Below are 26,851 nucleotides of genomic sequence, written 5' to 3' on the forward strand. Positions count from 1 at the left end.
AAGCACAAAGGGGGTTGTTTTCCTAACTTCTAATCAAAAGGGGGACTCTTTTCTTGCAGGTGGTGTTATTTTCTTAACGGTTTGTCTGAGTGCTTTTGACCAATAATCTTGTGTGAAACACTGTCCACCCCTGTAAAATTCACTATAAAAGTTGGGCGATTCGGGCAATAAAATGGTGAAGCATGATCTGACTCTGCTGGTGTCTGTCGTGCTTTCGTCTGTGCTTCGCAACAAATGGCGCCCGAACAGGCTGAGACCTGAACTGGACCTGAACAGGACATCGCAGCGGGAGACCTGAACAGGGCCTGAACAGGACATCGCAGCGGGACAGACATCGCACCGGAGCAGGACATCGCAGCACCGGAGCAGACATCGCAGCCGAGCACGGACATCGCAGTGGCGTCGGGGCGAACATCGCAGCGCAGCGGGACACCAGCGCAGCGGGACACCAGCGGCGCCGGCACATCCGAACGCAGGTAGAGCAGGAGACCAGTGGCGTTGGGACCAGCGGCGCCGGGCGCCGGGACATCGGCGCGGCGCCGGGACCAGTGCCGCTGGGGACCAGCGGCGCCGCGACATCACAGCGCCGAGACTGAGACATCGGAGCGGCGCGGGACATCAGAGCGCCGCCGGAACATCGGAGTGGACATCGGAGCGGACATCGGACCGGCGCTGCAACGACCAGACACCGAGCCGCAAACACTGTACAAAGGACTCACGGTAAGACACGGGGAAAGGAAACCGTGGGGAGCGTGGGAAAAGATCCGCGGGGAAGCGCGGGAAACGGAACCGCGCAGGGACGCGGGAAAAGGAGCCGCGGAAAACGCGGGACATTGAAATAATCGCGGTGCGATGCGGGACATCCGAGATGGAGTTGCTACAGGAGACCAGAGGCGTCAGTGGACAACGGTAGTCGACTCTCACCGTGTGGCGAGTCGGCACAGAGCAGAGGGACGGACATCAGGACCCTGCAGTCTGTCTGACGTAACCATGGAGGCAGCGGCAGCAGCGGCTGTGCTGCTTCTCTCTAGCATTCCTTTTATAAGAGGTTTATCTTGCAATGCAAAAAAGACTATTCGTCCCCAGATCGGTGTTATAACTATGTTTCTGGATAACATTCCGTGGGGTTGCCACATTCTACAGATTACTAATGACGAATTAGCTCTATTGCGGGGCAGGAGTGCAGAGACGCAGATTACACTGCCAAATGACCACCGGCAGGCTCTTTCACAAACAGCTTCTAAGGTTGCAGCCGGCACTGCCTGCAGACGTTACACTCTCTTTCCTAACTAGTAATCATGTGTCTCATCCATTTGTGGTGAATGGTCAGTGGCAAAAAGAAAAGGGGGAGAGTAAGGGGCGACAAAGACAGAAACAGTACCAGGAGGATGCCACTGACACTAACAGCACGGGTAATAGGAGTAGTATAAGTGACACAGGTGTGGGGCGGTGGCGGGCGCTGCCGCGCTGCGGGGCACTCTGCCTGCTGCTCGCCCTCGCCGGCCTGTGCACTGCTGCTGACAGTGTTAGAGCAAAATGTGAAGACTGCTCAGATGGCAGTGATGAGAGTGCTTGTGTGAAGAAGACGTGTGCTGAATCTGACTTTGTGTGCAACAGTGGTCAGTGTGCGCCAAACAGACGGCAGTGTGATGGGGATCTGGACTGTGAAGATGGGTCTGACGAAAGTGCTGAGCTGTGTCATATGAGAGCATGCCGGGTAAATGAAATCAGCTGTGGTCCTCAGTCAACCCAGTGTATCCCAGTGTCCTGGAAATGTGATGGTGAAAAAGACTGTGACAGAGATCCTGATTGCAAGGATGGAAGTGATGAAATTAACTGCCTTTCTCAGACCTGCAGGCCAGACCAGTTCAGATGTGAAGATGGGAACTGTGTCCATGGGAGTAGGCAGTGCAGTGGTGTGAGAGACTGTCTGGATGGCACTGATGAAGCAAACTGTAACAATGTTGTTCAGTGCTCTGGACCTGGCAAATTCAAGTGCAGAAGTGGAGAATGCATAGATATCAATAAAGTGTGTAACCAGCAGAGAGACTGCAAGGACTGGGGTGATGAGCCCCTGAAGGAATGCATCATAAATGAATGTGACTGTCCAGCTGGGTTTGAGTTTGTAGACAAGAGAAACTGTGGAGACATTGATGAATGCCAAAACCCTGGTATCTGTGGTCAAATCTGTATCAACCTGAAAGGTGGCTACAAATGTGAATGTAGCCGTGGCTATCAGATGGATCCTGCTACAGGAACCTGGAAAGGGCCATACGGGTACAGAAATACAAATAACACCTGTGATTACAATGACACTGTTAAGCAGGGTTTAGGGGTTTATGGCACGGAGACAAGGGGTAACAACTACAGTGTTTGGAACAATTGTACAGCTTTGGCCTTACCTCCTGATGTTTCTCTGATTTGTGGGGATAGGGCCTGGCAAGGTATCCCTGCAAATGCTATCAGATGTCCATGTTACTTAGATAAACTCATTGTATTTGCTCCTAGCTTGTTACAGTTGTGTGAGATCACCAGACATAAATGGGCATTGCTTGCACCGGATTGCAATGATAATGTTGAATTGTGTGGGGTTGCAGCTAGAGCGGCATTGGCAATTTTAGTGCCTGGAGTGGCATCTGCAGCCGCACGTAACAACTGCTTGGCTGTGGGGATCGGCTGTGGTGTGGACACCCCTAGGTGCACCCTGAGCGTTTTGTTCGGAGGGGACTCCACTCTCAGCTGCTCACCGCAGGAGCAGACAAAGATCTCCTGAAGCTGCAGACAAACAGTATGTTTTCAGCTGCTGGAGGGATACTAACTGGAGTGTTAATAATTGTATGTGTTATTCTTAAATGTCCAGGTATTTTGTGTTGGAAGTATTTGTGTAAGGGTAAGGTTTTAAAACAAAGTGTTGCAAGTCATTTCACGAGGAACACAATGAGAGACAATACTTGTTTGTTTGCTTATCATTCTAAATTATGTTCTTGTGGTATGATTGAGAGTGAGATGTGCCAGAGGCCTCTGGGTGTGCGATTGTGCTCTGTATGTGTGATTGTACTGTGTGAATGAGAGCGCGCTTTTGCCATAGTGCAGGTCATTGCCTTAGTGCAGGTTTGCCACAGTGCAGGTTATTGCCTTAGTGCAGGTTATTGCCATAGTGCAGGATTCCGGAATATGGCCCTAGTACAGGTTATCATTGCCATAGTGCAGGATTCCGGAATATAGCCATAGTTCAGGTTATTGTTGCCATAGTGCAGGATTCCGGAATATAACCATAGTACAGGTTATTGTTGCCATAGTGCAGGATTCCGGAATATAGCCTTAGTACAGGTTATTGTTGCCACAGTGCAGGATCCCGGGATATAACCATAGGGCAGGCTAAAAGCATAGGAAATTGGTGCCGGCAAAAATCAGAAGAAATGGATTTATTACAGCGCTGTTAGAAAAACGGGGAGTCAATTTTAAGCAACTAGCAGGGCTAGTTGTGATCGGTTGAGCAAAATCAAGTTTCACAAGTACGGAGTCATTGTTTGAAGTAGCCACTTGGAGAAATTTAAGGGAATGTACTGTTTAGACCTTTTCAACTCACAAATTCATTACTTTCCTGAAAGAGCACATGAGAAAGAGTCAATATGGTATCAATCCTTTCAATCAATGGTTCACTGATTTGTTTGAAACAATGCATAGATGGTTACTGGGATTAGTCAAAGGGGGATTAAGGATTCTGTTCATTGTGGTGTCAATCATCATTACACGTAGTATTGTGATAAATGTGGTTAAAGGGTTACTTGCAAAAAGTTATAGGGATTTTGAAGTGGTGCCAGAAACAGGTACCCAGTGGATCACTGCAAAGTGGACTGAAGCAGTTTTAGAATCTGCACACGCTGAAGACGACCATGAAGAGATTCCTGATAATCATTCTGACAATGACATGGGCTGTGACACCTCAAGGACTGTCAAGAACAGCCTTTGATCACCATCAAGTGATTAGGTTTAAGTGTGTTACTATTAAGTTGTGTTACTTACTATCAAATTGTGTTACCATTAAGTGCTTACAGTAATTGTAGTGTTATTAGGATTAAGTTATATAGTTGTGTTATGTTATGTATTTGACATCTGCTGTAAAACCAAGTACTGCTTGTACAAAAAGAAAACAGGGGAATTGTTGGGAATTGGCATAATTGTTCGATCTAAGCTTGCTTTAAGCAACCAGGGGTAGGCCTTAGAAATCTCAGGGCCTGCTGTAGCTGAGCAAACCAAGCTGCCAGAGTAACTGTGAGAAGCTCCCACTGCAATGACTCCCACATCACCCAATTAAGGAACTCAGATAATATTGTTATCAGCAGCTGGCCTCAAGGACTAGGTCTACGTGACCGTTAAGCACAAAGGGGGTTGTTTTCCTAACTTCTAATCAAAAGGGGGGCTCTTTTCTTGCAGGTGGTGTTATTTTCTTAACGGTTTGTCTGAGTGCTTTTGACCAATAATCTTGTGTGAAACACTGTCCACCCCTGTAAACTTCACTATAAAAGTTGGGCGATTCGGGCAATAAAATGGTGAAGCATGATCTGACTCTGCTGGTGTCTGTCGTGCTTTCGTCCGTGCTTCGCAACAGAGGTCATCAGGAATATAAGAGTTTAGAGGGAACAAAGAAGGGTGATTAAGGAGATGCCATGCAGTCTCAGGTTGCTTGTTCTCCAGCCATTAAGGCATGGAAGTTGCTGGGTGTTTGCTGTTGTTGTTACATTCAAAGTTGTTTGACCAATGAAAAGTTGTTTTGAAAAGAACTGCTGTGGAGAGAAGGGTATAAGAGGGGAGCCTGCCCTCAAGATAAAAAAAAAAAAAGGCAACACGATATAATGAAGTTATGTCATCAATAAAGAAGCAGAAAGAAGGAATGAAAAGGAACAGGCTAGCAGAATGGAGACCAGGATGGGAACAGGCACTTTGATCGCCTCATGAAGATAGGTTCGGCCAGACTCAGCAAACTGCTCAAAGAAGCTCATACTGAAAGTCGCTGGAAACAGGTGCACTGGAGCTGGGAAGAAGCTCGAGCTGAGAGAAGCAAACCCACGCACACAACTGCCCCTCGCTGGTAAGCAGTTGTGCATTATGGGGATTAGGAACAAAGACTGTCCTGGTAACCTTACAGCTTATTCTCCTTATTAACAATTGGACAGTTTATGATCCTGAAATATGGGACCAAATTGAGGTCAAGGTGTGGGACTCTGCAACTAAAAATGACAAGGTTGCAGCGGGATTGCTCGGCACCTGGCGAGCAGTCTCTGAGGCCTTAAAGAGCCATGTGGGACCACAGTCAGACACGTGTGGTTTTCCAGACAGTGAGGGAGCTGTGGGCTTGTCCACTGATCCTTCTGCTACACCATCGGCCCCTCTGCTGCTACTGCCATCGAAGGCTTTCGCTGTTACACCCCTTGGTGACCTGGACGTGCTTTTTGACCCAGGCCCTATTGGCCTTGAAAAGGAGATGGATTTTCTTCGATTCGGGAAGAACGGGATACATAAGGCCCGAAGACCGAGTTGCTTGACAACTTAAAGCAAGACATATTGTTCAAAAGGAATGGAAGATGGAGACTTTTAAGTCATGGAATTTAAAGGCTTGTTTGTTACCTTTCCTGATTGTACGTATGTATAGGCGTACTTGGGTTTAGTATGTAAAAGCAGTGTTCTATATATTTGGAATGTTTGATGTTTGTGTGTGTGTGTTGGTAGAGCATAGACTCCCCGCACACCCAGCGCTGTTTACTTGCCGTTTATACCTTTTATAAATATTACTAGATTCAGATTGAGTTGAGACTTCATTTGTAACATAATGGTAATAGTAATACTACTAATAATGCGTACAAAACAAGTGATGCACAATGCAATTGCTCGCCACCCGCTGACCGATGCCCAGCTTAACCCTGAGCAGTCCAGCCCTCCTCCCCCAGCTAGGCACCCCTATATATTGTTTAGCATGACATCAGATGGTATGGAATACCCCTTTGGCCAGTTTGGTCAGCTGCTCTGGGTCTGTCCCCTCCCAACTATTGCTGCACCCATAGCCTGCCCGCTGACAGGACAGAGCAAGAAGCTGAAACGTCCTCAGCTTGGTGTAAGCACTACTCTGCAACAATTAAAACATCAGCATGTTATAAGCACTCTTCTCATCCTAAGCCAAAACATAGCACCCTACCAGCTACTAGGAAGAAAATTAACTCTGTCCTAACTGAAACCAGGACAGGAAGTACCAGACATACTGCTACTTGGGAATACCCAATATATGGGGGGGGGAAGGGGGAGAAAGACAAGTACCAAATTGGTATTCAACAGAAAAGTGTTTCCTGGATGTATGTGAACATGTAAGAAAGAGGTGTTTTTTTTCTAGAGATGTTACATTGTTTAGAGTTACATTGTTTAGCGGGAAGGGATGTGGTATTGAGATATGCTTGCAGTGATGACAAAGCTTAACAGACAACCTTGTAAAATGCAGACAACCAGACTCCCTAGTGCAAATTAGGTGAAATTCATGGTATCAAGTCAAGCCAGATAAGGGAAGAAACATTACCACCTCGCAGATTAAAAAAGTCAAAAGAAATGTAAAAAATAACAGGCTGGTAACTGAAAGCCATGTATTATCTGTGAAACGTCAGATAGGTTGTGAACCTGGGCTACCCAGTCAATGGGGAAACGGGAGGGTCCCGGCCGTCAAGAAATAAAGTATATAAACTGTACTATGTGACTAGTAGGTGTGCTCCTGCTTGTGGGATGCCCGCCATTACAATCGCAAATAAAAATGCAACTTCACTGAGATCCTCGCCTGAGCCTAAGTTATTGGCTACAGAGTGTTTCTCACAATTTGGGGGCTCCTCCGGGATCCTGTCACCTACTGGGGAGCCCCACTGCCGCAGCAACAGGAAGGCATGCCCTGCTGATTTCAGCGGTCCTGTGCATCAACGGTGGTGGTTCTGCAGAGAGCTGATAGAGGGCCTGAGACTGATTAAAGAGGCAGTATCCATTAAGTAGTGGGGAAGGGAAGAAGGTAGGCACTTCGGGTTTAAGAATTGATCCGGTAACTCTGTGCACAGACCAAGGTAAGAAATACTAAGTATTGCCTTGGGGGTTTTGGTGAGACTCTGTGATGTGTGATTGAGACGTACTTTTGTACGAAGTGAGTGTGGAGTCCTGATCCACGGTTCCGTAGCTCCACGAGGGGCGCGGCCGGAGACGGATGAAGCATGAGATAAGGGAGAGAAAGGAAGAGTCTTGGGAAATTTGGTGTACGGTAATCCTTGCCCCGGGAAGTGCTTGGAAGTACACCAGGGAATTTGGTAAACTAATAGGTGTGCTGTACCCTTTGTACTGTGATGTGCTTGGCAGTACACCCCCATTTTCCAGAATCAGAATGTTAGTGTGTGGTACACTGCAGGAGGGAAAATTCTGTAGCAGCACACCTACAAGGGCTAGGAAAAATGGGAAATATGGGTTCCAGGGGACAGGGAGATATCCCTGGGGGAGTGCCTACTAACAGTCCTATAGGAAGGATGCTGAGAAATTGGAAGAATAACCCCAAAATTAGAGGAGATGATAAAAGAAGAAAATAGTTAAATATTGTGTATCAGTCTGGACAAGAGAGCCAATTAAGGAAACAGCAGTATTTTGGCTAAAATACTAGTCTGATGAAAATTCAGGCTTTAAATTTGTGTAAACAATAAGATTCCTTTTTGGCCTTACCAAATAGTAACAATACTAATACTAACTGTTTATCCTCTTAGGTGAACTCCCCCCCTCCCTACAGCAGAGAGCTTAGGAGTTTTAAGAAGGAGATGAAGTCTTTAATTGAGGACCCCATAAGGCTAACTGAACTATTACACCAATTCCTAGTTAACTGTTGCAGGAAGAATGGCCGAAAACATGACAGACACTAGTATGGTCAGATCATGCTCCATTTTATTGCCCGAATAGCCTAACTTTTATAGTGAACTAAACAGAGGCGGATAGTGTCTCACACAAGATTATTGGTCAAAACCACTCAGACAAACAACTATAAGAAAACAACCCCACCTGCAAGAAGACAACCCCCTTGTGATTAGCAGTCACGTAGACCTTGTCCTTGAAGCCAGCTGCTGGTAACAATATTTTTCTAAATTCCTCAATTGGGCGATGTGGGAACGCTGTCATGGGAACTTCTCATAGTTGCCCTGGTAGCTTGGTTTGCTCAGCTGCAGCAAGCTGTGGGATCTTTGCTGTTTCAAAAATCCCTCAACACCTAACTTATACTCTTGGGGGGATGACTTGCGGAAAACGGACTCCACAATCAGTAAGATTGTAAAGTAAGTATGTTTATTCAGCGCTGGGCAGCACGGGAGGTAGTCCCGCCAAAGTCGTGCGCACCTGACACAGCAAATTGCCTTGGATATATGCAGTAAAGAGTTACATACGCATGAAGTTTCACACTACGCCTATACATATTCATAACCTGTCCCCGCTTCGTATTAAAATTAGTTCCAAGGAGTCACTTCCATAAACTCCTCCCATCTGCGCTTGCGCAGTGTATTCTAGTGTTGGTCGTTGGGGGTCGTGGGGATGAAGATTGATGACTCTTCTTCGTCACCACTAGTTGACCTCTTGTCTCTGCGCAGACTCAGTTGCTCCTTGGCTCTTGTCCATCCGCAGGACCAGTTTCTTAAGATAGGCTCACACTCTTATCAGGAGACTGACCTTGGTAAAGGGGCCCAAGGCTTCTTGCTTTAATTAATTTGAGCATCCCAGTTTCATGCTATCACTCTATCTCTACTTGATAAGATTCCCCTAACTTCCTATCTGTTCCCCCTTTTATAAAAGTTAGTAAATTCTTTTTTAAAAAGTTAGTGATTTATTGTATTCTCCTAACTCCCTCTCTCAGGGAAATGATGTGTATACTATGTATGTTGTTTACAGGGGAAGAAATGAGAATGATCAGGAGGAGAGCTGCTATACAAGAATGGGAAGGAGCTCATCCTCCAAGACCAGGGATAATACCGGCAGAGCAGGGGTGCCCACTTGCCGATCCTGGCTGGAGTGGTGGTAGTGTGCAGCACAGGGGTCATGTGGGAGACTTGGGGTTGGGGTGGGGGAGTGCTCGGGGGTGAGTCCCAGGGACCCGGTGTCCTGGGGGCTCTTGAAAGTTCATTTGGTGGTTGGAGCCTGGCCATATACATAGCGGGGGAAGGCTCCGCAGGGTGGGAGGATGTAGTGAACAGTCACTGGGGGCCCTACTGCGGGAGGCCCTGGAGGTGTATGCCAGGAAGGGAGATGAGAAGGAAAAGCAGAGAGTGAAACTAATGGCATTGACAGTGCAGCAGGTAATGAGGCAGAGGGTTGGTGAAAGAGGAAGAAAATCTTCAGGGGGAGTCAGGGCCAGGATGGAAAGGAGAGGAAGAGAGATGAAGGAATGGCAGGCAAGGAAGGCTGCCTGTGTTGCAGCCTGAATCCCAGCAGGGGCAGGTTTTGATAAGATGTTTTAAGTGTGGCCATGCTGGCCACATCAAATAGGAATATCCAGAGTGGAAGAAGGAGGAGAGAAGGAAAATGGGATGAAATATGTTATACTGATATGTTGTTTCAGCATCCTGGAGGGAGGAAGGTATGGAATTAAGTTGGCCCCTGACAGCATTTGATGAAAGTACAGGCTGGAGAAAGATAAAAAGAATTTTTAAGAGTTATTGAAGATGTTAAAGCTGTGGTATGTAGTGTTTGACAGAGCTGTTTGAAGTTGAATGAGCAGGGAAAGAGACTGTAGGCATTATCTAAGTAACAGTCTAGAAGTTTTGTTATATTTGCTGTGGTGTTTGGTCACTTTCACAACTATCCAGAATAGGGGGGAGGGGGGGTAGCCTGCTCCACCAGGGGCCTCTCCACAGGCTGCAGGGGGACTTCAGCTCCAGTGCCTGGAGCGCCTCCTCCCCCTCCTTCTGCTCTGACTTTGGTGTCTGCGGGGAGGTGTCTCGCTCTCCCAGCTGCTGTTTTTGTTTGTTTGTTTTCGAGGATGTGCTCTCACAGAGGCATGGACTGTGTTCCTCATGGCTTGGCTCTGGGCAGTGGTGGGCCCCTTTGGGGCCGGCTGAAATTGTCCCTTTTCTGCCACGGGGTGGCTTCTGGATTCTTCTCGCGGACGCTGCCACTGCAGCCCCCCCCCCAACCTTGCCCCCGAACCCAATACACTGGGGCAGCTGGGTCATTACTGGCCTGTAAAGTATCAGGGATTAAATTAACTAATGAAACCCTAAAAAGTGATGAGGGGTAGAAGGGGCTGGGATAACAGTGCCACTTTTGGGGGACACCAAGCTGAGACTAGGGGATAAAATGTTTACTGGTTAATTATTGTATGTACCCAAGGCAGGGACTAACTTTTTGGGAAGGGATTTGATGATGAAATTGGGCATTCAACTAGTAAATTGTTAGACTGGAATAACAGTGTTATTAATGGAGTGCTCTCAGGCCCTGAGAGCAAAGATATATTCACCTTTGACTGGAAAGACCCTGAAATGGGGGTGGAAGCAACAATAAAAATGGACAGTTTTACCTCAGGGGTTTACAGGGTCACAAATTTATTTGGGCAAGTTCTAGAACAGATTTTGAAGCAATTGCACCTCCCGAGGAGGTATTACTGTTACAAATATGTGGATGATCTTTTATTGTCAGGACAGGAGAAAACAGTTGTGAAGGAAGCCACTAACAAGCTATTCAACTTTCTGGGAAAGCAGAGCTTGGGAGTATTGAAAATTAAATTACAATATGGAGAAAGAGAAGTCAGGTATTTAAGGCATCTAATGTCTGAAGGAAAACAAAGAATAAATGCAGAGAGGATTCAGGGAATTGTTGAAAACTGCGAAAGAACTAAAAAGTTTTAAGAGAAAGATTTTTTTTAAGGAATCAGGAGCCACGAAGTCTGAAGGAAAATGGATACTCCCTGATGGGAGAGAAATGCTGAATAAAGCACCAATGAGGCAAATATTAATTGTTTTACATCAGAAGAGTCATTAGGAGGTGCAAGCAATGTGTGATGTTGCGCTAAGAAAGTATGTCTGTGTAGGAATATACACTTCAGTGAAGCAAATATGCAGAGGATGTACCATATGTCAAAAGGTAAATAAAAAGGTCAACTGTAACCCACCTAGAGGGGGGCAGGAGCCAGGGATTCGACTTTTTCCAAAGTATACAGGTAGACTTCACTGAGTTAGTTTTGTCCTAACTGACCGCGTGACTGGATGGGTGTAAGCTTTACTGCAAGGGTTAAAGCAGGCCTTAGAGACTGAGTGGGATTTTCACACCCCCCCTGACACCCCTCCCCTTCTGGGAAGGTGGAGCGAATGAACCAGACATTAAAGAAGCAATTAACTAAATTAGTGTTAGAAACCCAACTTCCTTGGGTAAAATGCTTACTCCTACAGGTTCAAACAGCACCAAGAAAGGATATAGGAATTTCACCATATGAGATGCTGTTTGGATTGCCCTATCTGGGCAGAAGGGATGAGATACCACAATTCAAAACGAAAGAGTTTTCTTACGAACTGTATTCTCGTGTTGTCCTCTTCTTTGTCATCTCTCAGGACCCATGGGCTGTTGGTAAACCCCACCTTTGGAATTCCCCATTCACCACCATCACCCAGGAAATTGGGTCCTCATTCGGACCTGGAAAGAGTCAACTCCGGCCTGAATGGGAAGGACCGTTACTAACCACTGAAACAGCTGTAAGAACTGCGGAAGAAGGTTGGACTCACTATACTTGAGTGAAGGCATCCATCCACCCTAGTGCCTGGGAAGCTGTTCCTACAGAAGACGGACTTGTTGGAAGTTGAAATCAAAGAGAAAAATCTCATAGTGGACTCTGAGTGGGATAAAAGCTTACAACTGTAAACTAACCTTTTATTTTCACAGGTAACTAACGACTGTGACTTGTGATTGAGAGAAAGGACAGACCTATAGCAAATCGAAGTGCTCCCAAGAGGGGTTTGTTATAGTAGTAGTGTACATCTTATTCTTTGCATTGATAATTATTTGGAAACCTAAGGTTTAAAAATAATGACAGTGAAAAAATCAACTATTAATTTTGTTTCTAGTGATTGTAGGCCTCAGAGAAGGCCTCGGTCAATTGGCAACTTGGAAAAGGCATGGCCAGATAATAGGAAGACGGGATACCCCATCAAAATATGGGTGAATGTGACAGAGGGTTATGTACCACAGTCCATCATGTTTGATGCTTGTGAGGTGTTAGCTTGGGGAGATTTAAATGCCCAACGACAATCGAGCAGGGAGAACAAATAACTGGGAGAGACCCAACAGCCAGATTGAGAATAGCTGTATGGAAACAATCCTCTATTGCCATCAGAGAAAGGGAGAAACTCAAGGAGAAAACAGGAGAGAAAACAGGAGGCCCTCTTTGAAATGCGGCAGTTCAAACATTTGAGATTCAAACAGGGAATGGGGATGTGAATGCCTGGATAGAATGGGTCAAATATACTGTCCAGAGTCTCAACCATAGCAATTGCTATGCTTGTGCCTCGGGACGACCGACTGCCCAGATAGTGCCCTTCCCAGTGGGGTGGACCAAGGATTCCCAGGGGATGCGATGTATGATTGCATTGTACCAAGAAAAGACTGCCTGGGGAAATGAGGCCTGTAAGTCTCTCCCTTTGCTGTTCCCTTCCTTGCGTGATAGCAACATCAGGGATCCCCCTGCATTCTCTACAGCTATAGGTAACCATACAGCTTGCCTCTCACGGCAGGGTGTGAGTGCTACCCGTCACCTGGGAGAATTTGCCTTGTGCACAAGGACCTTGAATGCTACCAAGGACTTGATGGGAAACTGCTCAAGACTTGAGATCCCCAGGGCAGATCTCTGGTGGTACTGTGGAGGGAAGACCTTACGGTCCACCGTACCACCTAACTGGGGAGGCATTTGTGCACTTGTTCAATTAGCGATACCCTTCACCCTGGCATTAGAAATATCAGAAATACCCAGAAGAAGTCAAAGAAGCTTAGGAATATCATTCGATGACAGAGTATGCATAGATTCTATAGGGGTGCCTAGGGGAGTTCCTGATGAACAGAAAGCCAGGAATCAAATTGCTGCAGGGTTTGAGTCACTGTTCTGGTGGGTAACAATCAATAAGAATGTGGAATGAATCCACAGTTTATGAATCTCAGAAGAGATTCATAAACTATACAAGGGATGTGATAAGAGGAATCGCTGAACAACTAGATGCCACCAGCAAAATGGCTTGGGAAAACAGGATAGCATTAGATATGATGCTCGTGGAGAAAGGAGGTGTGTGTGTGTGATACTGGGCAACCATTGTTGCACTTTTATACCCAACAATACTGCCCCGGATGGCACAGTAACAAGAGCATTGCAAGGGCTTACCACCCTTGCCAATGAATTGGCAGAAAATTCAGGAGCAGACGCTTCCATCACAGGATGGTAGGAAACTTGGTTTGGTAAATGGAAAGGGATGGTAGTGTCCATAATTACATCCTTGATCGTATTAGCAGGAGTTTTGACAGCCATTGGTTGTTGCACTATGCCCTGTGTAAGAGGACTAGTCCAGGGGTTAATTGAAACTGCACTATTGAAACAAATGACCATGGAGCCACCACCTTACTCAGATAAGACGATGATATTAGAGGAGATGGAAAGCAAAGAATGTGAAGAAGAAGAAGATATCTACGAAATTAGACGTTAGTAAAGTTATGCAAAAATCAACAATTTGTAAAGAAGAGAAGGGGGGAATCATGGGAATAAAAATGTTGTTTTTGCAGTTACACTGTTTAAAGGTAAGGAATGTGGTATTGAGATATGCTTGCAGAGATAAGAAAACTTAGCAGGTGACCTTGTACAATGCAGACAACCAGAATCCTTAGAGCAATTAGGCAGAAATCACTGTGTAAGAAATATTACCACCTCAAAGAGTATAAAAGTCAAAAGAAATTTGACTTATAACAGGACGGCAACTGAAAGCCATGTATTGCCTTTGAAGCACTAGATAGGTTGTGAACCTGGATTATCCAGTCAATGGGGAAACAGTGGAGGGTCCCGGTCGTCAAGAAAAAAAATATATAAACTGTGTTTTGGAACGAGTAGGCGTGATCTTGCTTGTGGGATGCCCGCCATTGCAATAGCAAAAAAAAATGCCATTCACTGAGATCCTCGCCTGAGCCTGTGACTCTTATTGGATACAGAGCGTTTCTCACAATATTGCACCGGTGGCAGCAGCAGCTGTTCCAGGAAGGGAGACAGGGACTGCAATTAATGCTGTCCCTAGAGAAGGAGTGTACTCAAGTCTCTAATAAGAATTAGAACAAGGTAGAAGAGATATTGAGAATTTCACCTTCCCTGATACTAACAGCACTAACACTAACTGTGTATCCTCTTAGGTGAACTCCCCCCCTCCCTACAGCAGAGAGCTTAGGAGTTTTAAGAAGGAGATGAAGTCTTTAATTGTGGACCCCATAAGGCTAGCTGAACAATTAGACCAATTCCTAGGACCTAACTTATACTCTTGGGGGGAAATGATGTGTATACTAAGTATGTTGTTTACAGGAGAAGAAATGAGAATGATCAGGAGGAGAGCTGCTATACAAGAATGGGAAGGAGCTCATCCTCCAAGACCAGGGGTAATACCGGCAGAGCAGGGGTGCCCACTTGCCGATCCTGGCTGGAGTGGTGGTAGTGTGCAGCACAGGGGTCATGTGGGAGACTTGGGGTCGGGGTGGGGGAGTGCTCGGGGGTGAGTCCCAGGGACCCGGTGTCCTGGGGGCTCTTGAAAGTTCATTTTGTGGTTGGAGCCTGGCCATATACATGGCGGGGGAAGGCTCTGCAGGGTGGGAGGATGTAGTGAACAGTCACTGGGGGCCCTACTGCGGGAGGCCCTGGAGGTGTATGCCAGGAAGGGAGATGAGAAGGAAAAGCAGAGAGTGAAACTAATGGCATTGACAGTGCAGCAGGTAATGAGGCAGAGGGTTGGTGAAAGAGGAAGAAAATCTTCAGGGGGAGTCAGGGCCAGGATGGAAAGGAGAGGAAGAAAGATCTAGTGTAACACAGGTAGCTGTGGTGCCAAGAGAAGCTGTGCTTCTGTACCCACAACTTCTGAAGCAGCTCGAACACCCTCGTATGCTGTGAGTATCTCTTTTTCAGTTGGGGTGTAATTGGCCTCTGATCCTCAATAACCGCGGCTCCAGAAATGCAGAGGTTGAACTTGAGTTTCTTCTGGGGTTTTCTGCCAGAGGCTTCAGGTGAGTCCATGCTCCTGCAGTGTAAAGTATGTTTTGCACAGCTGGTCTGGTACGGACAGGCCCAAGGGCTACTGCACAAGGTATTTCTTGTTTGATTTGTTCAAAGGCCTGTTGCTCGGGGCCCCACTCAAAATAGTTTATAGATAGATAATAGTTTTATAGAGGACTCACAAGCTGACTATAGCCTGGAACATGCATTCTTCAGAATCCCACAAGGCCTAGGAAATCTTGCATTTCTTACTGGCCTGGCCAGATACACAGAAAAAGCTCCAGAAGGTGGGAGGATGGAATGAACAGTGCAGGTAGTATGAAGGTGTACACCAAGAGGGGAGAAGAGAAGGAAAAGCAAAGAGCGAAACTAATGGTATTCACAGTGTAGTGGGTAGTGAGGCAGAGGGCTAGAGATAGAGGGCCCAGGATGGAAAGGAGAGGAAGAGAGACGAAGGAATGGCAGACAAGGAAAGCTACCTGTGTTGCAGCCTGAATCCTAGCAAGGACAGGCTTTGAGATGTTTTAACTGCGGCCAGACTAGCCACTTCAAATAGGAGTATCTGGAGTGGAAGAAGGAGGAAAGACTGCTGTTATAAATTCAGAATAGTGGAATGGGGGCTTCTCGGAAAGCTAGTTCCCTGATAAAGGAAAAAGTGTACCTCAAGGGCTCCTCAAGTGTACCTCAATGGGGATCACTCTACAATTATCATTACAGGCAAAACACACTTTGCAGAGGAAGATTAATAAAATTTATTATCTATTGCTGACGGGCTGGAGCAGTGAGAAACAGAGAAACAATCTGGGGGCACCTTCCCCCATCCACTCTCTTCCACCTCTTCCCTGCCCTGGGGGGCTCGGGGTGGGAGGGCCGGAAGAGGGGGCTGCTGTCAGTCCATGGTGCTTCGTTTCCACTGCTCCTTCACAGTCGCTTTTCCCCTGCTCGGGTGTGGGGTCCCTCTCGTAGGGTGCCAACCTTCCTGGGCTGTTCCTAAATGGGCTGCAGCATAAACATCTGCTCCGCTGTGGTACACCATGAGCTGCCTTCCCCACCAGGGGCCTCAGCTCCGGCACCTGGAGCACCTCTGCACTGCACTCCCCCCTCCTCTGCACTGACCTTGGTGTCTGCTGGGAGGTTTCTCACTCCTCACTCTCCCAGCTGCTGTTGTGCAGCAGTTCTCCTTTTCTTGGATGCGCTCTCACAGAGGCACAAACTGCATTGCTCATGGCTTAACTCTGGGCAGCGGTGAGCCCCTTTGGTGCCAGCTGAAACTGGCCCTTATCATTTGTCAGGGTGGGTGGACGCTTTCCCTTCAGTATCTGCTAATGTGAACATAGTAACTAAAGTAACTACAAATAATTCCCAGGTATGGAATTGTTGAAAATATTGACTAAGTTCTGGAAACTCAGCTTCCCCAAACAAAGTGCTTACCTTTGGCACTTCTCCGAATTCAAACTGCACCAAGAAAAGATGTGGGAGTTTCACCATATGAAATACTATTTATATTGCTGTACCTGGACAAAGGGAATGAATTACCTCAAATTGAGACAAAAGATTCTTTTCTTAAGAACTATGTACTTATTACTTATATACTTATACGTTGATCATTAGCTCAAACCGCACGCTTGGAAGTCCTGATCCACCCATTCCGAACAGGAGATTGGGATCTGATGCAAACATGGAGAGAATTGAAACTGCAACCTGAGTGGGACAGACTGTTCCAAGTGCTCCTGACTACTGAGACGACAGTAAGAACGGCTGAGAGAGGGTGAACTCATTCCTGGGTAAAAGCATCAGTTAACCCCGATACCTGAGAGACTGCATTAACAAAGACTTTTAAGGTTAAAACTGTTGAAAGTATCTATTGTAAACCTTTAACTTCTCCTTAGAAGAATTCTTAATGAATTAATGAGCAAAAGGGATTGAATTACACAGAATTGGAGTGTTTCCAGGGAACACTCCCTGGAAGTGGGAGAAAAAGAAAGGGGGATATTCGATCCCCACCAGAAGAATCCTTATCAGTTTGTGATTTTTATTGTTTCTTAATTATTATTTCTTAATTATTATAGGGGTGTATATATACATATAGAAATGATGTATTTTAAGTTCATCTTAGTAATACCTGTTCTCAGTGGATTAGTGATAGGATGGAGGGAAAGTTCGGCATTTCCAATTAATCCAGAACATCTCTCAAGTGAAATAATTGTTGGATTTGTACCCAGATGCCTAGAAAGACTGAAAACGCCTTGTCCCTGATTGCTATTTCCAGCAGCAACTCTGTCTGGATTCTCTAGATTTCTAAAAATGACAGATCTTACTCAGTCCCGGGAAGGAATAGATTTTGAAGTTGAGCTCCCTACGCATAGTCCTGGCTACAACATACTGTGTTATCAAAGGTGCCTTTTAAACAATGATAGAAAACTCAGGAGGCAATATTACTGACCCTGGGTGTGGAAATATCCATGAAGTAGGGAATAATCTATACTGTATACCGAATATGGCAGCTACGGGAACGCTAATATACATAATGCACACCAGATACAACATGAGAATCCTGTAACCAGATGGTCTGTCCCAAATGGCAAGGGGTGGTACTGGCTATGTGGCAATAAATCCAGGAAGGTGTTGCCCCTAGGATGGAAGGGAGATTGCACCCTGGAGGCAATCATTCCAAATGTATCTATTATTGAACACCCACAAAGCCGAAGCCCCCTTGAGACCACACGTGGAATTAAGCGGATTCCAGATAATCCTTTAGTAAAATTCTCTAGCATTTCACAGTTTTGCAAAGTGTTTTTTATCTTGTTTAGGGGTGAGTGAATTAGAAAAAGACATTGTAAATATCTCCAAATACAAAAGTATTGTAAATATATTGAAGAACTAGAAAATAAGTTTGATAAGTTTGCAAAAATAGTACTCTAGAATCAAATAGCATTAGATTTATTAATAACCTCATAAGGAGGAGTGTGCACTGTAATTAATACTAGTTGCTGTATATATGTAGATCAAATGGGACAGATTTGACTGATCTCAAAAATATTCGGGGGGAAAAAAAGCAAAACAAGATCCTACGTAGAGTGGCTCAAGATGACACTTTCTGGGGATTTAGAAACATTTGGGAGAAACTAACATCGTGGTTATCTGAACAGAATTGGCTCAGACAACTATTTGTTGGTATTGTAATAATAATGGCATTGTATATCTATCATCTCCCGTGACATCCGAAGAAGAATATTGCACCTCAATGTTGGAAAAGCTCAAGAGTGCGGTATGTGAAGAGGTACAAAAACAACAAGAGGAGTAAGAAAAGAAGAGGGGGGAATTGTGAGAAACTAAGTTGTTTTTTTTTGCAGTAGAACATGTTTTTGAAGTAGAGTGTGTTTTTGCAGTAGAAAAATAACCTTCTGTATTCAAAGGTAGTTGTGTAGTCATAACAAGGAGAAATGTAGAAAAGTAGATAAGTGGACAGCAGGAGGCCTCACTGTTCCAAAATAAGGCAGAAGCTTGAGAAAAACAGGATGAGCAGTTTGAGAACAGTAAAACAAAGATCACAAGTTCTCAAAGCATAAGAAAGGAGAAATTAAAGGGAAAAAGGAGAAATTAAAGGGTTGAGCAAAAATATTGTGCATATATGGTATAGAGGAGCGTCGAGTAGCTTGTGAACCTGTAGTACTCAGCCAATGAGGAAACAGGGGACGTGATCAGGTGTCGGGTAGTATGGAATAAAAGGTTATGATTTGTTTACTAAAATGCGCTCCTAATTGCCAGGACGCCCACCATTGCAATCGCGAATAAAATAGCTTCACAGAAGATCCTGTCTGAAGAAAATTATTGAGATTTCTCTTACACAGCTGCATGCGCTGTATTACCAGATAACACACAAGTTCATAAAGCAGCATAAGAGCCATAAGCTGTAGTAGTTTTGTGGCAGAGAATGCAATGATACAAAGCAACCTTTATTATTATTATTATTATTATTATTATTATTATTATTATTATTATTTTATTGTATTTGAGATTTTTTCTTGCTAATTGTTGGTCACACCCTGCCATTATTTGCCCCTTGTAGCAGGCAATCATTTTCTGGCTAGCAGAATTCTGACAATCATGGCAGGCCTCCCAGCGGTGGGTGAATAACTTAACACTACGGAGTATATTTCACAGCATGACCTTGCTTAGAGCAATGCAATTAGCTTGGACTTCCCATATCAGTTTCTCTCCTACTTTCAGACGGTTGCAACTTCTCCAGACATGAAACTGTGGCTGCAGGAGAGATTCCTGCCAAGCCACACACTGAACCACACAGTGTTTAAAGCGCTTAAGAAACATAAGCTAGGGCAGCTGAGCTAATCTTCATTAGTGCTGATGTCCGTGCAGGACAAAGATACAATGCACAAGATAGCTGGAGTTCTGCCAAATTAGCTTGTGAATGATTCGTTTTTCTGTGGTAGTAGTTGTAGCCCCTAGCCCCAAGGATACCGACACTTCCCAACTTCTTAGATACTGACCTGGGAATAAATGCAGCAAGCTCTGCTCTCAGGTGGAGAACAATTATTAATACAAGAAGGTGAGGTTCCACTTGGCCTGGGCTACACACTGCTGCTGTTTCTCATGTACAACCTGGCAGACTTGTAGCCAGGCAGAAGTTGGACAAGCCCTATGACCTGATGTGAAATAATCCCTTCCCTCTCGTTTCTCTGTAAAATGGGCTATTATGTCTGATCAATGAGGTGCCCAGCTCACTATTTATCTTCATGACTGTTAAATGCAACACAAGAAGTGTCTGGAACACAGCTCAGTACATTGTAAAACTGTACATCAGATCACCAGTCTCTATACCTAACCCTTAAAAAGCTAACCTGTGTAGAAAGGTGATAGCAGGAATCTTATACATTTTTATTTTCTGAAACCAGGAGATAGCAGCACCTGGGCTTGCAGGATCTAGCAAGTTCTTCATCTGCTGAAGCCAAAGAGCATGAGAGATGGGAACCATGCCATTGGGAGCTACATTTGAGTGTTTTATTAGTTGTTCTTCTGCAGAATCAAAATATTTAGCAAATTACTTTAAAGATTCCTCAAGACTGATGATATTTTATGTATTTAGAACTTGAACAATGTATAACATAATACTCGGTACTATCAAAAACAACTCAAAACCTGATTTCTAGTACTAGATGTTATTATGTAATTCTACAGCAATGTGGAAAATGGAACTAATGCAGTGAGTATATTTGTTTTAAAGAAAGTGCTTGAAAGAAACCTCCTGCATCACACTGAGTATTATTTAAAACAAAAGATGATTGATTTCCTAGCAGAACATTTTCTTAAATATTCTACAAGCCTGGGGGATTAAGAATACTGAGCCCCAGCTCTCTGCCTTCGGGTTCAAGAACCAACAGCAGTTGCAGGGCCAGGCCGAGTTCATGGTTTACCTGTTCCAAGTGAACGTATACACCGCTCAGCATTGGACACTCATGTCTGGCAGAAGTGTTGGATGCATGGGTTAAAAACAATCACAAGAGGAACAGCTTCTCTTTATGCATAGTGACAGTTTCTGAACCAGTGTTTTTACTAAGTTATAGGCTAACTTTCAACCAAAAAATTAAATTCCATTGCACTGAAGGTCAAATTTAACCAGTTAATTTGGACTGTGACACAGTCAAGTAATTCAGTACAAGCAGACACCATGAAAGCAGCTTCAAAGAACCAAAGCATCCTAGGTTTCAGAACCAACTTCATATTCTTCTGTCCAACTCCACTGCAACAGTGGGAGGAACCACTCCAGTCTCTGCCTATGTACAATTCCAGTAGAGGCTGGGCAGTTTAAACTCTCCATGGCCAAGCTGGAAAAAAAGGAAACTTAGGAAAGGACACTTTAAAAATTTAAAGTAAGAAAGAAAGTTGTCTCCCAGTGGAAAGAGAAATGCTGGAGTGATGCACGCAGGTAGGCTTGCCCAGTAACGCTCCCATGTGTGTGAAAAGCTGGACTCCTTCCTGCCGAGACCAAGTCACATTGGATGTGAAGTTGGCATGCGAGATCCCAGGAATGTGTTTTCAGCTGGCTCCTGCACGGGCCATTAGATCTTCCAAAGCATTGTGTTGGTCACTGTTATGTAATAATAAGACCTCCTTAATGTCTTTTAGTTCAAAGCCCATTTCTTTAAATTGACTCATTAGTTGGAGAAGTTCTGTGATCTGAAAGAGACAGACGATTATTTGCAAGAGAAAAGATCAGGGCTCAGTCTTACTCAGAGCTGGGGTTTAGCACAGAGATGGTCTTCAGCGACTGGGCACCCCATGGGGACAATCCCACTCCCATGCACAGCCCATACACGCTCAGTTTGAAGCAAATCCACTCCAACAAGAGTTGGCAGGGCTCTGCATGCAGCAGCCCTCTGGGCCTCACTTTCAGTTCCCAGCATTTGCAGTCCTGCATCTCCCAAACCCTCTTCAGTAAACACACCAAAGCCTAGTCTGGGGTAGTCTCTCTCAGTAGAAATTAATCAGCCTGTCCCAATTCAGACTCCCAGAAAGGTTGATTAATATCACTTTGCTCCCCCATCCAGCAGCTCCAGCTGCATACGAAGTTTTTTCAAGTTACTTTGACTTTGAGAAGAACAGTACAACAGCCCTCACTATAAAATGACTCTTCAGATCTAGGGCAAAATGGGGCTATTATGAAAAATCCTACTGGACACTTGTACTTGGTCTGGCTGGGATGGAGTTAACTTTCCCTGCAGCAGCCCATACAGTGCTGTGCTCTGCACTTGTAGCTAGAACAGCACTGGTATCACACCAGTGTTGTGTCTATTGCTGCACAATACTGGCACTGCATCAGGACTTCCTCCAAGGCCCCCAGAGCCAGCAAGCTGGGGGTGGGCAAGAGGTGGGGAGGGGACATCACATAGCTGATCTAAACCAAACAAAGGGATGTTCTATAGCATGTGATGTCACACAGCAATAAGAGCTGGGAAAGGGGAAGGATACTTTCTTCTCCCCCTCTTCTTTTGAGGAGGGCGAGTAAGAGTGCTGTTGTGATGGAGTTCAGCTGCCCAGCGGGGTAAAGCCACCACAACACCATGTGCTATACTACCAACACCAAACAAATCCTTCCCAAGCTCTTAAAACAGTGACAACTAGTAAATCAACTCAAATGTTTATGAACCCTCTGCTACTTACAGTGCCTCCACTCCAGAGGGGAAAACCAGGTTAAAACAGACAACCAGGAGAGCAGTCATTTCCAATTTGGGGGTTAAGCCACTAGCAAATGTGTTTCCGAAACACTGTCACTTCCCTTATCTTCACACTGTTGCTTCTCTGTTTGCAAGCTCATCACTAGCTGTATGTATATGTCGGGGGGAAGGTGGGTGAATTGCACCTCCAAAGAATTCCCATTATAACTCAGCACACAATAGGCACTAAAAAGCAGTTCTGCTGTCCTCTGTACCTTTGGTGCTGACAAAGCAGCCACACCATAAACCACAAAAACTGTTTTTTTCCAGCTTCTTTCAGACAGAGTCCTAACCCAATTTGTACAGTGGAGAACATTTACAGCCAGGGTAAGCTGGAAGGGTTTTGATGATAATTTGCTGCTTCTGAAGTTAACTCTCTCTGTACCGAGCACCTTGCTCAAAAGACAACACTGTGTTTGGAACATTGCCATCAAAATAAGCGGGGTCTTTAAAAAGAGCTTGTCCTCATAAAAATGCATGTGAGTAAGGGTAATAAACCAATAAACCAATGCAGAAGAAATCTAATGTTTTAACATATTCCCTTCATCACCACAAGAATGTTCTTTGGCAGCCAGTTTTGACAACAAGGCAACATTACCATGGAGATAGAATTACACCAACCACTTCATAGTGCTGGAATTTCCCTTTGTGGTGCATTCTCACTATTGCAGAGCACACGGCACTCTCACCTTCTCCTCTGAACACTGATGCATTTCCAAAGCTGCTTCAACAAGAAGTGGATCAAAGCCCTTCTCACAAAGCTGTCCGTGTACAAACAGGTAATCCAAAACCTGCAGGGAACAAAACAAAGAAGTTTGCAGAGCTGCATTCACAGCACAGAGTCGTACACCTTGGTACGTGCAGAGGAACTGAGCACAACTCTATCCCAGACCAGGGGGACCAGCACAACTCTATCACCAGGAACCGAGACAAAGCTCTTCTTACTCTATCTTGAGACGCTCTTTGTGCAAGAGCTTGTTCAAAAAAACAGCAAACAAGTCCTTCTGTCTTTGTGCTCTGCCATCAACTTCATCTTTCACTCCAGTCAAACAGCCTTCCTTCTCTAGCCTTCCATTCTGAATCACTCAGAGCAGAAAAGCTCCGTGACATGGTTTTAGCAAGCGTTTGAGGCAACACATGGCAAGAAACACCACAGTCAGAGCACACAAAAAGTCAGTCACTGGTGCCTCACGAGGCTTTCATGGCTGTAGTAAGCCTGCAGGGGCCCGTCTCTCTACAGGGAGAGGCATCATCAGAGTAACCCCTTGTGCTCCAAAAAGGGAAGGTGCTTTGCTTTTTGGTCACGCAGCACTAAAGGCATGGATCCATACCGAGCTTCCCAAGGATTGTTCTGTGACTCGAGGAAGACTGTGCTGACTGAAGCAGATTAACAGAAACTTATGCAGATGTTCTTTGGTTTGGGAAGCCTTTTCTGCCAGGTGAAAACTTCTGGGGCAGTTCTGCAATCCACTGTTAGAATAAAGTGCCCTCCCTCTCCATTTTGCAAAGCTAAGGCTGTTTCTCAGCAGAATCAGCACCCACTCAAAGGTTTCTCTCTTCCTGCAAAAACTCTTACCTGGTCTATGTTCTGTCCCTTCTTCTTCATGGCTTTCAGGACGTTCTCAGGCGAGTACCCCATGTTGACGATGGTCTCTATGCACTGCCTCTCGCTAGCGGAGAGGGCCTGCTGTATGTCAGGAGCAGGGCCACCTGACCGCTTTGCGCAGCTGGTGTTATTGGGCACTTGAGACACTGGGAAGTTTTGGTGCATTACCTACAAGGGAAAACCCAGAGGCTTAGGTGATGGTCATCTTTTGCATCCATGTCCCCATTCCTGGCTACTTCAGGACTAGGACACCCCACAAAATTAGGTAACCAAGGCTGTGCTGGGGAAGTTGCTCATTGGTAGGATGAAACCAAGCATTTTATGTAGTCTGACTCCTACCACACCCTTTTTACCCTCAAAAAGACATTTGATTACCTAGATTTCTTGTTACATACATACTGCCAGGACTGAAACTTTCTCACACCCAACCTTTCCAACAGTAAAGGTCCTTATGATATGGGAAAGCCCTTTACCCTGGAAGAAGCAAGGGATTGCTTCCCTCACCCTGCAGTTCACTCATCACCTATGATTTTCTGTACTCAGAGGAATGTTACCTCTGGAAACGCCCCAGCAGCATTTTACAAATACCACGCAATGCAAGCACACAGGAAGGTGGGAACTTACCATAGGCATTTCTGTTTCCTTGTTGTCTGGGTGTACCTGTTGGACAACACATGAACAAGGTGATGAACATTACACACAAGCAGAGTTTGCTACAGCTGGAGAAAAAGGTTTCAGGGAAGAGACTGCGGACTGTGTCTACCGTACTGGAGAGACCTGTGGCCTGATCAGTAATCCACAGAGGCTATGCAGTAGTGGTTATGCAGTAGAGGTTATGCAGTTGTGTGTAGTTATAAGATAATCATAAGGATTGTTTGTTCTGCTCTCAAAGCAATGCACTTTGCATGCTGTATATGAGCAAAATGGCACAATGGCTAAACACACGTGGTTTCTCACCAGCATCCAATACTGTCCCATGCCCAGCACTGGGCTAACAACACCTATCTCTGACAGTAAAAATTGGTCATGGTTTCAGCTGGGATAGAGTTAGGATAGAGTTAGGATAGAGTTAGGATAGAGTTAATTTTTCAGGTTCAGGGTCCTGACAGACCAGTGAAGACTGAGACAAAGCACTTATTGAGTACCTCAGCTTTTTCCATGTCTGAGGAAGCCAGTTCTCCCGTCTCGTTTATCAGAGGGGGAACACTCTCCTTGGCCTGTCTCCTCCTGCCTATGTATCTGTAGAACCCCTTCTTGTCATTCTTCACATCCCTTGCCAAGTTCAGCTCCATATTGACAAGTTCAGCTCCATCTGTGCCTTGGCTTTCCTGATCCTATCTCTACACATCCGGATGACACCCCTGTGTTCCTCCCAGGCTACACAACCCTGCTTCCACTTCCTGTACATTTCCCTCTTTTCCCTCAGTTAAAGCTGCAGGTCCTTGCTAAGCCACACCGGTAGCCCGTCTCTCACCGGGTGGTGAGCAATTGCATTGTGCATCACTTGTTTTGCACACATTATTAGTAGTCTCTATCTCAACCCACAGGCTCCATTTTCCTGATTCTCTCCCCCATCCCAGAGAGGGAGGGGGGAGGGTGTATTAATGGCTGTGTGGTGCTTAGTTACCGGCCGGGTTAAACCACAACAGTCCTTTTGGCACCTAACGTGGGGCACGAGGGATTGAGTGTCCTGGTTTCAGTTAGAACAGAATTAATTTTCTTCCTAGTAGCTGGTGGAATGCTGTGTTTTGGCTTAGGATGAGAAGAGTGCTGATAACACCCCGATGTTTTAATTGTTGCAGAGCAGTGCTTATACCAAGCCAAGGACACCTCAGCCTTTTGCTCTGTCCTGCCAACAGGCAGGCTGGGGGTGCAGTAAGAGCTGGGAGGGGACAGACCCAGGACAGGTGACCCAAACTAGCCAAAGGGGTATTCCATACCATCTGACGTCATGCTAAACAATATATAGGGGTGGCTAGCCGGGGGAGGGGGCTGGACTGCTCGGGGTTAGGCTGGGCATCAGTCAGCGGGTGGTGAGCAATTCCATTGTGCATCACTTGTTTGTACATATTATTAGTAGTAGTATTATTATCACCATTGTATTATTATTATTATTATTATTATTATTATTATTATTAATATTAATATTAATATTATTTTATTATTTTATTATTTTATTATTATTGTTATTATTATTTTCCTGACTTATTAAACTGTCTTTATCTCAACTCACGGGCTTCACTTTCCATTTCTCTCCCCCGTCCCAGAGAGGGAGGGGGAGGGTGAGCGAACGGCTGCGTGGTGTTTAGCTGCCGGCCGGGTTAAACCACGACAGTCTTCTTGGCGCCCAACGTGGGGCTCGAAAGGTTGAGATAACGGCAGATCTGACCAGAGTGTGTTAAACTAAAATTGGTGTAAGTATTAGACCTGCTTAATAGTCACTTGTCATAATGCTGATTGCTTTAATCTCAACTCTGCTGCGCCTGTTTTCCAAATTGAGTATTATAGTACATTATTTTCCGTATTTGCTCTCTGTCATGTTGTTTATCCTCTCCGGGCCCTGGTTTCAGATCATTATGGTACTGTGAGGAATGTTTTAACAATTCGTGTCCATAAAGAACAATTCTGTTTGAATCCTGTCTGCCTCTGGGCCCTGCACTGGCAATTTAATTCTTGAACCACAGATGCAGTGTGTCCCAGTCTCCCCCTCATTGTAGTCAATTTATCACTTCTTAAATTTATGAACCTGTTTGC

General features: G+C 45.2%; 2 protein-coding genes and 1 long non-coding RNA gene across 5 annotated transcripts in view; 2 read left to right on the top strand and 1 right to left on the bottom strand.

Annotated features, from left to right (window-relative positions):
* Nucleotides 1–26,851, top strand: part of LOC311426438 — a 403,748-nt gene that overhangs the window by 268,034 nt on the left and 108,863 nt on the right. The gene's annotated exons all lie outside the window — the stretch shown is intronic.
* LOC311426302 (ubiquitin-associated protein 1-like) overlaps nucleotides 1–26,851 on the top strand; it is a 135,185-nt gene that overhangs the window by 6,336 nt on the left and 101,998 nt on the right. Inside the window, exon 3 of one of the 3 annotated variants that reach the window (XM_084502656.1) lies at nucleotides 60–4,862. The exons of the other annotated variants lie outside the window; for them this stretch is intronic. Within the exon in view, the coding sequence (XP_084358782.1) occupies nucleotides 1,208–2,773 (1,566 nt within the window). The 5' untranslated portion in view covers nucleotides 60–1,207 and the 3' untranslated portion in view covers nucleotides 2,774–4,862. Of the gene's footprint in view, nucleotides 1–59; nucleotides 4,863–26,851 lie in introns of those variants that run through there. 3 annotated transcript variants of the gene reach the window in all.
* On the bottom strand, nucleotides 18,638–25,897 carry LOC311426362 (ubiquitin-associated protein 1-like). Its single transcript, XM_084502819.1, has 4 exons — nucleotides 24,722–25,897; nucleotides 24,068–24,265; nucleotides 23,181–23,282; nucleotides 18,638–21,454 (listed from the first exon to the last, which is right to left on the bottom strand). The coding sequence occupies exons 1-4, from the start codon at nucleotides 24,728–24,730 to the stop codon at nucleotides 21,314–21,316; spliced, it is 450 nt and encodes a 149-aa protein (XP_084358945.1). The 5' UTR covers nucleotides 24,731–25,897; the 3' UTR covers nucleotides 18,638–21,313.

This window comes from Aythya ferina, assembly GCF_964211825.1.
Source record: "Aythya ferina genome assembly, chromosome: W".
NCBI classification, from domain to species: Eukaryota; Metazoa; Chordata; class Aves; order Anseriformes; family Anatidae; genus Aythya; species Aythya ferina.